The 15,529-nt window shown below is 52.6% G+C and overlaps 1 protein-coding gene across 1 annotated transcript in view; it reads right to left on the bottom strand.

The window, feature by feature from the left end:
- Positions 1–859: 859 nt before the first annotated feature.
- The window catches only part of Inpp5d (inositol polyphosphate-5-phosphatase D), a 108,759-nt gene continuing 94,089 nt past the window's right edge, over positions 860–15,529 (bottom strand). The window contains exons 21-27 of the mRNA XM_015481580.2: positions 14,938–15,020; positions 12,393–12,480; positions 11,172–11,321; positions 8,834–8,930; positions 6,786–7,058; positions 2,860–3,466; positions 860–2,006 (exon numbers count right to left, since the gene is read on the bottom strand). Coding sequence (XP_015337066.1) covers positions 2,004–2,006; positions 2,860–3,466; positions 6,786–7,058; positions 8,834–8,930; positions 11,172–11,321; positions 12,393–12,480; positions 14,938–15,020 — 1,301 coding nt within the window. The 3' untranslated portion in view covers positions 860–2,003. The remainder of the gene's footprint in view (positions 2,007–2,859; positions 3,467–6,785; positions 7,059–8,833; positions 8,931–11,171; positions 11,322–12,392; positions 12,481–14,937; positions 15,021–15,529) is intronic.

Below are 15,529 nucleotides of genomic sequence, written 5' to 3'. Positions count from 1 at the left end.
CCACCCTGTGGGCTCTCTGCTGACCCCGTGTGGAGCTGCTCCTAGACCTCATGCAGCAGGCCAGCCCACCCTGGCAGCAGGTGGGTTCCCAAGGGCCATAGGCATCAGTTTCCTGGTCCTCAGCAATGAGGAGGTGGCTGGGGGCAGGCTGAAGAACATAGGGGTGTCTCCAGCTTTCTCTATGCCCTGGCCCTTTGTCTACTGGGTCAGCATGCAGCGGGTGGGGGATGTGGGTCAGGTTCCCTGCAGAGTAAGGAGCTCCCACCTGAGTAGGGGTGAGAGGACAGGTTCCAGCCGGGTCTCAGCTCTGTCACAGCGTGTGCCACAGTGGCAGGCAGTGAATGGATGGTTTGCTCTGAGAATGCCAAGGATTCTAATCCCTGCAGTCCACACCTGGGGTCTGCAAGAGGACAGACGCTGAGAAGCCTATGGTGGCCAGAGTGGCAGTGCAGGCACTTTGCAAGGCCTCTGACTCAGGCGCCCGTGACCTAGGGGTTGTTTGCATGTGTTTGTCTCTGGAGCTTCAGCTCTGGTCACAAAAGCTGGGAGGGAGGCACTGTGTGCTGTAGGACAGCAGGCACCCAAGGGTGGTTGTGGAAGTTGGGTGGTGGCAGGGAACCTGGAGTCCCCCAGAGACCTGTGTGGAGGGAGTGACACCTACCCTTGGCCCTGTCCATGCCCAACCTCAAACTGGCTCCACAGAAGACTGTCCCAGTGTCCATCTGGTGAGGGTGATGTTTTCTTGTCACCAACACGAATCCTCAACTGATTCCAGCCTCCCTGACTGCTCCTCCTGTGCCCCCACATTCCAGAAATGTGTGTGTGGCTCTGAGTGTCAGAGAAAAATGCCACACCGATGGAAGAAGAGAAAGGCACAATTTATTGGTCACCCAGACTGGTGCCTGTGGGCGCCTGGGGGCACATAGGGATTCTTGCACACACTCTGGATTTGGTTTTCTACATTAATTCTGTTATGTCAAAAAGCCACAAGAGAAGGCATTAACAATCTATTCTCCTAGTAACCAAGGACACAGGACTAAAAGCCACAGAGCTTGGAAAGAGGATGCACTAGTTTGAGAGCCTGGGACCAAGAGGCCCACCCTCTCCAGCAGCTGGGCTGGAGAGCTTGGCCTCTGGAGCAATAGTGGAGACTTGTCCCTTAGCAAGACAGAAGCACCGGGGTGCTCAGCCTCATCCAAGCCTGGCAGTGGCTGCCCACTTCAGGCAGTGCGCAGGGATTTGGCACTGGACTCGGCAGGGGCCTTGACATCTCCAGCCAAGGTGGAGGCGTGATCTCTCCAAGTGGAGAGTTGGAGCTGACTGTCCAGGCCCTGTCTCCCAGGGGACTGTGCTGGACCCCTGGTTCGCAGAAGCAGCTCACATCACTGAAGCTGGAAAGGATCTGGCTCCTTGTACCCCAAACTAGTCATTCAGGTCCTACAGCCAAGCTCCTTTCTGGCTCTGGGGGATACTGGCCTTCTTAATGCTTTGTCCAAACCATTTAGGACACACCATTCTGAACTGGAGGGTCTGGGCAGCTGTTCCAGTTGGCTGGAGCCTCCACCCTGGAGTCATCCTGACACTGTGTTCGTAAAGCACTTAGCACAGCACGTGGTGAGGACTCCACCCATGTGTCCATTATTATTATTATTAATATTATTATTATTATTATTATTTATAATTCCACCCTTGAGTCGGCACTTCAGTTTCCTTCTTTGAAAGGGCGACGAGAACAAGGTCCGGGGGTTCCAAGTACGGAGACCAAGATGGGAACCAAGTCTGGTATGAATTTTCCTTTAAACCTCAGCACCGCTCCCAGGGGGCAGCCAGCTCGCTCCTCCACCACACGGCAGTGAGGCCCTTCCCCCACCCCCAATAAAATCCTGCCCAGGAAGCTAGATGGGAGCAGCAGATGGTCCTGGGAGGGGCTTCCAGAGCTGTGAGTGGCTTCCGGCATCATGCTGCTCCTTTGGGTTCCCGTCGCCAGCAGCACCCCACGGACTTCACTGCGGGGCAAGAACAGAGGGTTGTCAGGGGCTCACTCTCACTAGGCTACGTGTGACTAAGTGGCCCAGCAACACTGTGTGCTGTGGGCAAGGTCAGCCTTCCTGTGGCATGAAAACAGCCAGCCACACTATTCTAAGTACTTTACACACAACATATGACATATACCTGTATGATTATGCAATGTTATATGTAATAATAGTCATACAGATCATTAACTTTGTTATTTGTATATTATTACCATTAAGTCATATGTATGTACAACATACAAAGATAATACATAGTAATACATAAGAGTATATAACAGTTCTCCCCAGAAATCTATAGTATACACGCCACTAATAGCTCCCTTTTATAAATAAGTAAACTGAGGCTCAAGGCACAGAGCCAGGAAGTAGGAGAGCTGAAATTCAGATTCAACACTGTTTTCACCACTGAGCTATACTCCAGTCCCCAGGGCGTTCCTAACCACTGTTAGTATTGCTTAAGAAAAATAAAAAAAACTAACAAAAACCACACTATTTTATAGGAAGGGAGATTATTTATAGGAAGGGGAGATTATGTTTGAAGTCTCTGAACAACAGGGAACATTATGAATGCATGTACTAAGGATGCACAAATGAAATACAAATGCTCTAAGCTCCACAGGGCTAGGAGTTCATGCACGCACCGCCCCTCCTCTGTCCCTTTTAGCAATCATTCAGAGGCAGTGGAAGGTCAGGGCATGGGGACAGTCAGGTTCAAGTTCAAATCCTAGCTCTAGCTCTTCCTCATGGAGCAGCTCCCAGAATGATCATGCACACAAGTGAACGCACACGCGTGCACTCATACACACAGGCACGTCAATGAACATACCTGCATGGCGGTCCTGCTGATGAGCCCCTCCTCGGGCCGGTGCTTGCCGTGGTGGGGGAGCTCCGTGTTGTCACGGTAGTCTCGGCCCCTGGACTGCTGCAGTTGTAGCACTGCAGGGCTCTTGACGGGCAGGGGTGGCCGTGGGGCCGGGGTGGGCGCTGTCTGCTGGCTCATTTCTGACCTGGAAGGCTTGATGGGCCTCTTGGCTGGCACCGGAGCTTGGGAGCTGGCAGGGGCCTTGGGCTTCCCTTGGCTCTTGTCCCCGCCGGCCGCCCTGCCCTCGGCGGAGGATGAATAGGTAAAGGAGCGGAGCCGGGGCGCGGGGCTGAGGAAGGACGGGGGGCCCTGCTTGCCTGTCCCTTTGCCGCCCTCGGCCTCCTGGGCTTTGGTGAGCAAGATGCTGGGCGATGAGACCCCAGGGTCCAGGCAGGCTGCGGGCTCCTTCCGCAGTGACTTGGGGGACTCCTGCTCCTTCCTGGGAACCAGCTTGGGGAAGGAGCTCACGGACCCGTACAGAGGGTTCTCGAACATCTCGGGCTTGGTCAGCTGTGAGTCGTCGGGTGGAGGAGCTTCAGGGGGGATCTTCCCCAGGTCGCTGGGCCGGCAGCTGGGGGAGAGAGGGGAGGGGAGCCGGGAAGAAACGTGCTCTTTAACAGAGAGGACGGCGGGGAGGGGCTGCTTCATGGGTGCAAGCTTTTGTTTTGGGGTGATACAGACGTTTTGAAATTAGAGGTGGTGGTGGCATATTTTTGGTATTGAATACCAAACGGTTCATTTTAAAATGGATAATTTTATGTTATGTGAATTTCACTTCAACAAAAAAATTAAAGAAATAAAGACGAGGAGATAGATGGTACTGTGTTTTTCTATGTTCCCCCAAGCAACTTCAGTTCTGACCTGGGACATTATCCACTAGCAAAAGTTGGAGCATCTGCGAACAAGGGGGACTTCAGTGGGGTTTTGTAGAAAGGGAAGGGTGAACTGAAATGGCACCTCCAATAACAATCCCCAGCCTCAGCAGGAAAGCCGGCCATGGCCCTCACTGCCGGCAGACCCTGTCTCCAGGCTTCCCGAGAACTGTCACAGCTTCTGTGCCACCTCCAGCAATCCTATGGGATCCTTCACTTGCTTGGATGCTCAGGGAAATGGAAGCCTTGCAGGGGACCAGATGAACTATTTGACCCTCCTAGGTAACCACTTGTGCTACTTGAGGGTCTCAAGAAGCTCCATCTACTAAACACGTAGAAAGTGTGACAAGCTCCCCCAGGCACAGCCGAGCTTCAGTGAAGCAAAGAAAGAAATCCCATGTCTCAGGTGGTCATCGTCCAGATTAACGCAGATCTTCCCAGGGGACAAAGTCCTTGCCCCTGAGGGATCCTGGGAGTGCGGTTTCCTTCCTCTCATAACTCACAGTGGGAAGGAACCAATGGCAGGTGGGGTCTGGAGGGAACCTGGACAGATGTGACCAATTGTCCTCGTTCGCCAGGACTGAAGAATGGACTAAAGGGTTTCCTAATCGGTGGAGCTTCTAGTGCTAAAGCTGGAACAGTCCTGGGCAACCCAGATAGGTGGGCACCCCACCCCAGGCCTGGGGAAATGGTGGGGACCTTGAGGTGCTGGTGACGGTGCACAGTAATTATTCAGGCTGAGCCTGGGACCTGGAGGCTTAGGACCTACAGGCAGGGCAGGATCTTCCAGGTTCTTGCCTTGAATCACCTCCTTGGTGAGAAGTGAACTTAGAACCCCACCTGGGGGACTCTTGCCTATAGATGCCCTATTCTGCTCTCACCTGTGGGGCTGGAGGAAAACTGCTGCCTACCAAGCTGTGTTCAGACCCTTAAACAAAGATATGTTTATACTAGGTGTGATGGTGCACACCTGTAATGCCCATGACTTGGGGAGACTGAGGATTGCATGTTCAAGACCAATCTGGGCAACTCAGTGAGAACTTGTCTCACACAAAAAATAAAAGGAGGGCTGGGGATGTGGCTCAAGCGGTAGCGCGCTCGCCTGGCATGCGTGCGGCCCGGGTTCGATCCTCAGCACCACATACAAACAGAGATGTTGTGTCTGCCAAAAACTAAAAAAAAAAAACTAAAAAAAAAAATAAATAAATAAAAGGAGTTGGGGGCTGTGGCTTATGCCTGTAACCCCAGCAGCTTGGGAGGCTGAGGCAGAGAGTCACAAGTTCAAAGCCAGCTTCAGCAACTTTGTAAGACTCTAAGCAAGTTAGTGAGACTCTGTCTCCAAATAAAAACTAAAAAGGGGCCGGGGACGTGGTTCAGTGGTTAAGCACCCCTGGGTTCAATCTTTGGTACCAAAAAATTTAAAAATAAAAAGTAAAAATAAAAATGAGCTGGACTTGGAGGCACAAACATGCCTGTAATCCCAGCAGCTGGAGAGGGTGATACAGGAGTATTGTCAAGTTCAAGCTAGCCTGAGCAACTTGGCGAGGCTCTAAGTAACTTAGTGAGACCCTGTCTCAAAATAAAAAATAAAAAGGCCTAGGTAGCGATATGGCTCAGTGGTTAAATGCCCCTGGGATTAATCCCCAGTACAAAAATGAATGAATGAATGGGGCTGGGGATGTAGCTCAGTAGTAGAGCACACCTGGGTTCAATTCCTAGTACTGCAAAGTGGGGAGGATCCCAAAGATACTTAAATATTAGCTCCTTATTCTTTGTAGTTGCTTCCATTTCCATTTCTGGGGCCAAGGAAATGGTCTTTGCCAAATGGACACTAGGGCAAAATCTTCAACTGCCCCTGGTCCCCCATCCAGAGGAAACCCTGCCAGGCCAGAGGGGGCTGCAGGAGAGCAGCATTTCGAACTACACTCCCTGCATCGGCTCCCGACCACTGTGGAACTGACGTCCTCATGGATAAAAGGAAAAACCAAACCCTGCCAGGGAATGAGGCCAAGAGCAAGGCTTGGGGTCATGATAAGGCAGTACTAACAGCCCCAGAGGGGACAGGAGGTTCGCCATGTTTTGCACAGCTTCAATCATTGTTAACGGGGTCTGCACTTTTCAGGTCCATCGGTCACCCTGTAGGACTGGAAACTTACAGGCTTCTCGGTCCTAATTCCTACGAGAACTCAGGGGCTGCCCCTGCTTTGTTTTGGGCCTCAAATTGCAGACTCAGGTCCTTGGAGGCCCTGCCAGTCTCCTCTGCAGCTCCACCCTGCTTGGCCCACTTCTAGTCTGAGTGACTTCCTCAAAGCCCAGGGCTGGCTGCTCTACCTCCCTTACGTACCCCTGTCCTAGTTTTCTAATAGCATGCAGCAGGAGAGACTGCACACAGGCAGGGGCCCTCCAGGTGGAGAAAAAGAGAGGGGATCTTGGGGTTGAGAAGGGCTTCTACAGAGTGATCCCCACCCCTGTTCTAGGTTCCCTCCAGGGAGCCAGAGATGCCTGGGGAGAAATTCACTTTTCTTTTTTTTTTTTCTTAGCATTGGGGATTGAACCCAGGAGGCTACCACTGAGCTACACCCCAATTCTTTTTATTTCTTATGCATCTCTGCACCTGACAGGAGCTTGTTTTTCTTAATAGTATCTTTAATAATCTCTATCCCCCAACATTTTTTTTTTGGTACCAAGGATTGAACCCACAGGTGCTTAACCACTGAGCCACACCCCCCTTCTCCTTTTAATTTTGAGACAGGGTCTCCCTAAGTTGCTGAGGCTGGCTTTGAACTTGTGGTTGTCCTGCCTCAGCCTTCCAACCCTGGGGTTACAGGTGTGCGTCACCGCACCCAGCTATTCCCCAACTTTTAAAATCAAGCTGCACCAATGGGCTGGGACTTGGAGCTTCCACCAATAGGCTGGAGGGTAAGTAGTGAACAGAGCAGACCCAAGCCCCACCCTCCCCAGGCTGCTGCCCTAGAATGAAATCCAGAGCAGGAATGACAAGATGAAGAGGACACTCACCTTGACTCCTGAGCCCTGAGGCAGGGCCCCCGGGTGGCTATGGAGGGTGAAAACTTCTTTGGTGATAAAGGTGGCTGGGAGGGAGGGGTTGGGGGACTTTCTCCCCTCCCAGACCCCAGGGAGGAATCCTTGGGTGGCTGGTCATAGCTCCACGCAGTTAGCTGCTGGTCTGGGGACAGGGTCTGCTTCATGTGCAGGGACTGCCCGAAGGGCCCCACCATGTAGTTGGGGTTGATGAGCTCAGTGGCACCGGAGGAACTGCACAGAGGGGTCCTGTGGGAAAGACGAGGTGTGTCTGGGGGCTTGGCCCTTCTCAAGGTCAGCACCAGTCTGAGGATGGTGCCCTCTGATGTCCCCTGGCTCATCAGGTCCTCAACTGCTTTGTTTCTGGGCCACCAGATCTTTCATTGACTCTTGCCACGTGGTAGGTGCTGAGAGAGCACCAGGCCTGGAACCGGGAGCAGGGGTGTGATTGGGAAAAAAGCAGCCCTGATTCTGTTCTCACAAAACTCACATCTGTTGGGAGAGACCCACACTGAACAAGCTCAGTGGCAGTCAGACAGGATATTTATATTGTGCTGAAATAACAAGAATCAGGGGGTTGGGACCAGGGGCAGTGGAACCAGACAAGGCCTAATGGAGGAGTTGCTCTTTTAGCTGAGATAAGAAAAGACACAGATACAATAGAAAGTAGGGGAGGAGGTGCTGGGTAGAGGTAACAGTGCAAAGGCCCTGAGGCCAGAGGGGCTCGGCCTGACCCAAGAAGTTCTAAAGACCAGTGAGCAGATAGGAGAATGGAATGAGAAGCTGGCAGGCCAAGCCTGGGATCTGTGGGAGGTGGACAGGGTGGGTGGGGTAGGAAGGAGGGTAATTTCAGAGCAGACTCTGGCAGAGTCCTCTGGGATAAGGTGCACAGCATCAGAATGGGAAGCAAGTGCAAGGTCACAGAGGTCAATGCTGGAGCTGCTCATGGGCAGTGGGATTAAAACTGTAGAGGGGCTGGCCCAGGTTTGGGTGAGGTAACCCCAACAGTCACACATGCTGCACGCTGCCTCTGTGCTCGGAAGCATCTCCAGAGAACTGACTGAGTACGTGGGTTGTGAGGAGCCCCTGCGGCCCCGTCTGTCTTTCCCTTACCCCTACCCGCCCACGAGGAGAGGCAAGGCTGGTCCAGTGCTGGTCAAAATGGGAAGGACTCTTTCCCCTGTGGGCCTCCTGATTCTGGAACCGGGCAGACACTTTAGAGCTAGGATGTGTTCTTTGACGGGTGATGAGGGAAGAGTGAAAGGGGAACTTCCGTGCCCACGGCATGACATCAGCCAGGGAAGGGGACAGGGTATGTGCTGGAGAGGGAGCTGCTGTGTACAAGGGAGCAAGGGCAGGAAGGACAGGCAGGGTGGCGACTAGAGGCAGGAGGACAGGTGGGCTGGCCAGGAGACTCTAGACCCCGTCGGCAAATTGAGGTGACCCTGCTGCCTCCAGTACTATAGACTTCAATGTGCAGATTGTTCCCAGCTCAGCCCATCAAGAGCAACCCGTGTGCATGTTCCCCAGTGCCTGCTCCACTTAGTAGCAGAACGGGTTTGTTGGCCAAGGACCCCACAACTGCCCACGTCTCTGGTCTCAGGGGAGACACGGCATGCATATGTTGCCTTGGAGTCACTCAGTGGCCTCGGCAATTGCTTCTTCCGGGAGCACACACCCTTCTGTCAGCCAGGTAGGCAGGGAGTTCCCAAGCTGGGGACTGCACACACTTGGCCTTGATGTCTCTAGAATCTGACACACAGTAGGTGCTCAACGAACACTGGTTGAGCTGAACTGAACTTCCAGACAGCAGGGTCTTGGCTTCACTGCTGACACGCTGACCTCCCCAGCGAGGGGCTTTGTGGTCAGAAGACAGAGGAGTCAAGGGCAGGAGAGTAGTCTTCTTGGTCCTGAGCCTCCTCCCTCCTCCACCCTGGAGTCTGTGGGCGCCAGCTCACTTTGTCCTCGGCCCTGGTCCGCACAGCTGAGCTGGTGTGCGGTGAGCCCTGGAACCCCTGCCCTACCTGCTGGCAGGCTCCCACTGCTTCACGAGCTCATGGCTGGTGAGGCTCTTCGAGCCCTTGGGCCCACTGGATTCATCTCGCTCTGTCTTCACGAAGTCTGGAAGGCAAGGGTCAGAAAGAGCACATGAGGGCCAGGGGAGCAAAGTGTCGTCCACTTCGGCGGAAGCTGGAGATGAAGAGCGGCTACCTGGGAAGGTGCTCTCAGCAAGATTCTAGGCCTCACAAGAGTTCAGCGATTGATTAATTATGTCTGCCATGCCTCCAGAGGGAGAACTGGCACATGTGACCCAGAGTTGTCCTTTCATGTGACATTTTCAACTTGACCTCCACAAAGGACAAAACAGGCCAATAATTCTTGTCAGATTAGGACAAAGTGAACATAACAGGTGGCTTCACAAGAGCATCTGGTACTTATAGCCAACTTGTCCCTGGGGCTAATGGGGAGCCGGGATCCCACCTTCATTGCAGCCCAACCCTGCAAGAGAAAGAGCTTCCCCAGGGCAAAGGGGTAACCACGGCCCAGAGGCAGCACCCCGAGATGGGCCAGGGCACCTCCTGGTGTGGGGACATCACACCTTCCACACACAATGAAGGAGAGGCAGGAAAACCATCATACTGAGCAGTCCACGTCTGGCACTGGAGGGAACCTGGCTCAGCCACTCACCAGGGCTCTGAGCTTCAGCCAGACGGGTAGCCCCTGCCTGTTTCCCCACCTGCCAAACACAGATAACCACACTGGGCTCCCAGGGCTATTGCGAGAGATAAATGAGATAATGGTTTGAGAGGATCATTCTGCTTATTATCAAGAATTCAGTGCAAGCCTAATTCATTTAGGTATTGTCATTTGAATTCTCTAAAGCAAAAATTAAAGAGAAAAAGTGGGGTTGGGGGGAGATCATTTGTTCCCTGTGTAAAAAGGAAGAGATATTTGATAAATTTTTGGCAGAATAAGAGAAAAATTACAAATTCGAATCTAGATACATTCTGTGTTCTCACTATACTATTTTTCTTTGGTACTGGGGGGATTGAACCCAGGGTGCTTTACCACTGAATTACATCCCCAGTCCTTTTCGAAAGAGGGCCTCAATAAGTTGCTGAGGCTGATCTTGAACTTGGGATCCTTCTATATTAGCCTCCTGAGTTGCTGATTAAACATATGAATCACTGCACCCAGCCTCTTGGCCTCATTCTGTATCCTTATAATAGGGTGGTGACAATTTTTAGTTAAAGAGATGATCAACAGGGTCTTCACTAGGTTCTAAAAGGGAATGGCTTCTCAGGCTGGTGTTAACGCCTGCAATGAATATTGGTCACAGAATGTGGCTGTGTTGGTGCCATTTATCATCATCATCACCACCATCATCTGCAGTGCTGGGGATCAAACCCAGGGCCTTCTGCACACCTGCTCACTGTATCACTGAGCTCTGTCCCCAATCCTGGAGTCTTTTTCTTTTTTGGTACCAGGCACTTACTTAACCACTGAGCCACATCCCCAGCCCTTTATTTTTTATTCTGAGACAGGGTCTCACTGGTTGCTTAGGGCCTCAGTCTGGCTTTGAATTTATGATCCTCCTGTCCCAGCCACTTGAGCCATTGGGATTTCAGGTGTAATACCTGGCATGTGGTGTCATTTTTGAGAGCCACAATAAATGAACCCTCCCAACAGCCAGTCAAAGTAAGTGGCATTTAACAAGAGAGAAGGATTTGAGCTCAAGTTGAAAAGGGTGTGAGCACACAGAAGACTGGAGGATGCCATTCTGGAGGCAGCTGGGTCAGGGAAAAGCCAATGACATGTGCTGAGGACAGGGGGTGGGGCGGGGCTCTTCTAGGTGCATGTGGTGGATGAAAGCAGATGGGGAGGTCCAGCACCCTGGGCGGGCAACCCGAGGAGAGGTGTCGGTAGGTATGAGGGTATGTTGCTCATGTGAGTGGGCATTATATGGCCACGGGAAGAGCAGGAAGATTCCAAATCTCAACTGCGGCAGAGCTTTGGTCTCCTCTGCCTGGTGGCCTGGAGAGGTAGGTTTCACACCAGGTAGGTTGGTTTTGCAATCTTGGTGGAGGCCCTAACAGGAGGTGGCAAGGCCTAAAGGCCAAGAAGAGGTGACAGCAGGAGCTCTGTAAACTTCACAAGCTTTGTGCCCTTGAAAATGGAAGCTGACCAAGTTTGGTAAGCGTTGGGGTTCTCGAGAAGCTCTTGAAGAAGGTAGAAGTGGGTCACTGGACTTAGAAGCTTTCCAAGCTGGGTTCTGTTCGAGGTTGCAGTGGAAAGCTTTGTTGAGAGAAGGCACAAGGCTGTCCCTAGCACAGGAGGTGACCAGGGCTGGGGCTCACTCACCGTAGAGCTTCTCCCTCTTCTTGCCCTGGGAGGTCTGCAGCTTAATCTGCCCCTGGAAATGGCCTGTCATCTCTCCATGGTGGGTGAGAGGGGTATGGATGGGCAGCTGGGTTTCTGTGGCCTCCAACCGAAGAGCAATGCAGCCCTCACCTGGGGGGAAAGGAGAGAGAACAGCCCTGTCAAGACCAGACCATTTCACAAGAGAAGCACCGAGCATGAGCCGGACACGGCTTGACCACTGTAGTCAATCCTCGGACACCGTGGCCAGGCAGAGACCCCGTCACTAAACCTTTAGAACAACCACAGCAATTTGGGACAAATGACTCAAATCTCACAGCAAAATGAAATCTCCATGGATTAGTCAATGTGAAAAGAAGAATTAAATCCTAGAAAAGCCAGCAACAAACCAGAATTAAATGCTAACCTGTTTGCTCTAGGGGATGCTAACTTCCCAAGGTTCAAAGCAATGTAAGAAATGATAAGACGGGCAGATAGACAAGTTTAAAACTTCTGCACAAAGAAAAAACCTAAAATAGTCAGGCAGAGTGGGGCAAGCCTGTAATCCCAGGGATTTTGGAGGCTGAGGCAGGAGGATCACAAATTCGAGACCAGCCTCAGCAATCTACTGAGACCCTAACAAAAAAAGGGCTGGGGGTGTAGCTCAGTGGTAGGGTACCCCTGAGTTCAATCCCCAGTACTGTAAAAAATAAATAAATAAATAACCTCTAAAAAAATTTAAAAAGAAATGACGTGGGAAGCTGGCTTGTCCAGGAGGGAGGGACTGGCTGGGGACACATGAGAAGCACAGCAATGCTTGCAGATCTGGCTTCAAATCAGGACTCAGTCAGTCAGTACCTGTGCAACTTCTCAAGTGACTTGATCTGAGCCTGAGTTTGTACCTATTCACTGGGGAATAAATAGTATCTACTTTGTAGCTCTCATCAGGATTAAATCAAGTAACACCCGCAAAGCACCTGCCACAGGCTTGACCCAGGGGAAGGTGCTGGGTGGGAGAAGTTGCAGTTGCTGTTGTAGAGGTTTCATGGGACAGGAGCAGTGAACCTCTAGTAAAGGCCCCTTTAAGAGCAGCCCCAGGACAGGACAGGCGCAGTAGGAGGACAGATGGGAGTGGCAGGTCACCCTCCCTTGGAGGAGATGGCACCGCCTCCTTGCTGGAGGCTGCAGGCTCCCAGGTGGCCTGTCCCTGTCTAGGATGCTTACCGTAGGACTCGTCACTATCAGAGGACTTAATGCTGATGAGGATGTGCTGATCCAGCAGGTACTCAGGGTCAGAGATAATGGGCTTCAGCTGCAGAGGGGAGGCAAGGATTCAAGTCAACAGGTGGGGGCAGGTGAGGAAACACGTGGGTGGACAGGTGGACGAGAGTCTCCACTATCAATGGGGGGGCACATGGGGAAACAGGACACAAGCTGTTCTTTATCAGGCAGATTCAACTCTCAGCTCTCTGTGATGGAGAGCGCAGGTGGGAACTGGGAGGCTCACCCTCCCTGGTCAGGGCCTCTTCCCTGTACCCTGCCACCTGCACTCAGGCTTCCTAGGTCCATATCGCCTCCCTTCCTCTATCCCCCTCCTTTGCATATTTCAGGGCCTTGGGAGATGGGCCAGGGGCCAGGAATGACTGAAATGACTCCTGGGTCCACTCAGCCCCACACTCCCCCTGGCAGGCCACTGCCCTGCCCCTCAATCTCTCATAGGCCTGTGGGTTACATCATTGCTGACACCAGAGGCCTGACCCAACCTGGGAAGGAGGAGGCCTGTGTCTCCCTGAAGCAGACTCCCACCTTGTTGGGCCAGGAGTGTCCTTCAGGTTGCTGGAGGAGGGGCTTAGTGATTGACAGATACAGACTCCTCATTCTAGCTGTCCCCAACCTCCTGCTATAAGAAGGGCCAGGGACTGGGGGTTCCTGGAGGCCCCTAGCTTGGGGGCAGGTCCGTGCCAGGCTTTGTGCTCTGCTGGGTGAACTGTAAACCTCACCTGTGGAGGGCGGGGTGGAGCCAGTACAGGGAGGAGCTCTGTGTGCCCATGGCTCCTACATACCAGCTGTAACTTATGACTCCAACACAGAGGGGCCTAGTAACAAGGTCACATGCTGCTCCAGGCTGTCCCCTGGTGCAGTGCTCCTGGCATCATATCAGGATGGACTTGCTATTTTTCTATTCAGAAGGTTCCAGAAAAATAACTGGAAATCGCAGTAGGCTGAGGCATCCTGGGGTTCAAGCACTGCACCCACCACTCTGCTCACTGACAGGTAGTGATGTCTGGCTCCAAGTTAGACCTAGGGCCAGGGCCAGGTTTGCCGACACAGGACCCCATCCTCTCTGGGCTGCAGGGATTTAGAGGGAGAGAAGAAGCAGAGGCAGAAGTCAAGGTGGAAGGTCTGGAGCAGAGTTGGGTGAAGGCCCTGAGGTGCTGTGGGAGCAGCAGATGAGGCTTGGGAGGCCACCCAACCTGGCACCTTGATGTCAGCCTGATAAACAGGTGGATGCCAAGGGCGGACAGGCACTCCAGAAAGATCCATTAGCAGGAGACAGAAGTAGAGACTCTTGGGAGGTGGCAGCAGGACAGAGGAGAGGGGACACAGACTAGAGCAGCAGGACTTGGCCATAGTTAGGATATAGGATCTAGAAGGAGATAGGGTATCCAGAGGTCCCAAGCTGGACCAGGGAGTGGACACAACATGGGAACTGGGATGCTGGCATCACCAAAGGAGAAAATAATTCAGGTCCCTTGTGGGAGCAACCGGGAAGAGAGGTCCAGCCAGGAGGATGGGGTCCAGCTGATGGGACATAAATGTTTACTTGAAGCCCTGAGATGGCCCCAAATGGGGACTCTTGACAGCTGTCCAGGGACTCAGTATAGATTTCCAGTCACAGCGATGTGAAATAGCGGAGGCCCTGAAATGACTGGAATTGTACCTGAATCAGGAGAATCTGGAGTTGAGGCACTGCTTCTGTTCCTGAGAGGACAGAGCCTCCTTATTGGCCAAGAGTTGGTTCCAATCACGGTCAATGCCAGCATGGGTAGCTCAGCCTCCCCAAACCTGCCTTTGACCCATCCCAGCCTCAGGAGAAACCAGGTCCCTCCACCTACTTAAAGCCACTTCAGGTGTTACCCCTCTGGGGGAACCTTCCAGGGAGTCCAGGAGACCCCACCTCCTGTGAGATCCACCTGGCCCCAGACTCGACTTCTTGTGCCCTTCTCACGATGTGAGAAAGGAGCGGTGTTCTACTCCACCGTATTCCCAGCACAAACATCTGCAACACCCAAGGAGCTCGTGTTTAATGACAGCCAACACCTCCACTGTCAATTTAGCAGCACAAAAGCCGTTTTGTGGAAAACCTCTTTATACATAAGGCCGATGCTCCCACTGAGGCTGGCCTTCGGGTTTGCAATGCGCCCTGGCTCACCTGGGCTGCAGCCACCTCGCGCACTTACTGCATGCACAGTGTACAGCTAGGAGCCACCTGCTGCTCTCTAGCTGTCACTTGACCCGTGAGCCAGCACTGAACAGGGGAAGGGGCACAGAAGGGCACCTGGGGCATCCAGTCCTGTCTCTGCCACTCACGAATGTGCCTCTGACCCTGCACCTCAGTTTCCTTCTCGGCAAAGCCACATGGTAAGAAAAATCTTCCTTAAGATCCCTTCTATGATCCATGGGGCCGCCAGGTCACAGCTCTGCCCTGGGCCAGGATAGCTGCCCTGTGTCTTCGAAATCCCCCGGGAACTTCCTCTTCTCGGATTACCTTGGGAAGGGTGTCGCCAAACCTCACAAGCAGCTCCCCTTCGCTCCCCTCTTCATTTTCTCCTTCCTGGCTCTTGACAAAACCTGTTGGAGGACAAGAGGACTGTGTGGGGAAGACAGGGCCGGGACGAGACCCAGACGGTACCTTGGGGTGTCCCCCAGCCAAGGAAAATGGTCCCCCTCCTCTTAAATCTTTGGGGGCCTCAGCTGCATTTAGAAATCAGGCTTGTTGGGGATTCTGTTTCTGTGCAGGGAATGGTCATTTGCCAAAATGGTCTAAGTATTTTTAGGAAAATCAAGGAGATCCCCCCTCCTTATCGGCTCTCTGCAACAAACTGGGCAACAGAGAAATCATCACATCACAGGCAAGAAGATTAGGAAACATGACAGCTCGTCCCACGCCACTCAGGATAGCAGCCTTTTGAAATTCTAATTTAAGCTTCCTAATATGCTGTTTCCATAGAAATGTATGCAAATGTCTCGAGAGTTTATTAAAGACACCATGCGAAAATCCTCAACCTTTTTGGAACTGCTCTGACCCTGCTTGGTGAACAGGGTCCTGGGGACTTAGCGACAAAGGCTGTTCTATCACC

The sequence above is a fragment of the Marmota marmota genome, unplaced genomic scaffold, assembly GCF_001458135.2.
Source record: "Marmota marmota marmota unplaced genomic scaffold, marMar, whole genome shotgun sequence".
Classification (NCBI taxonomy): Eukaryota; Metazoa; Chordata; class Mammalia; order Rodentia; family Sciuridae; genus Marmota; species Marmota marmota.
This window is presented reverse-complemented; position numbering and strand designations above follow the sequence as displayed.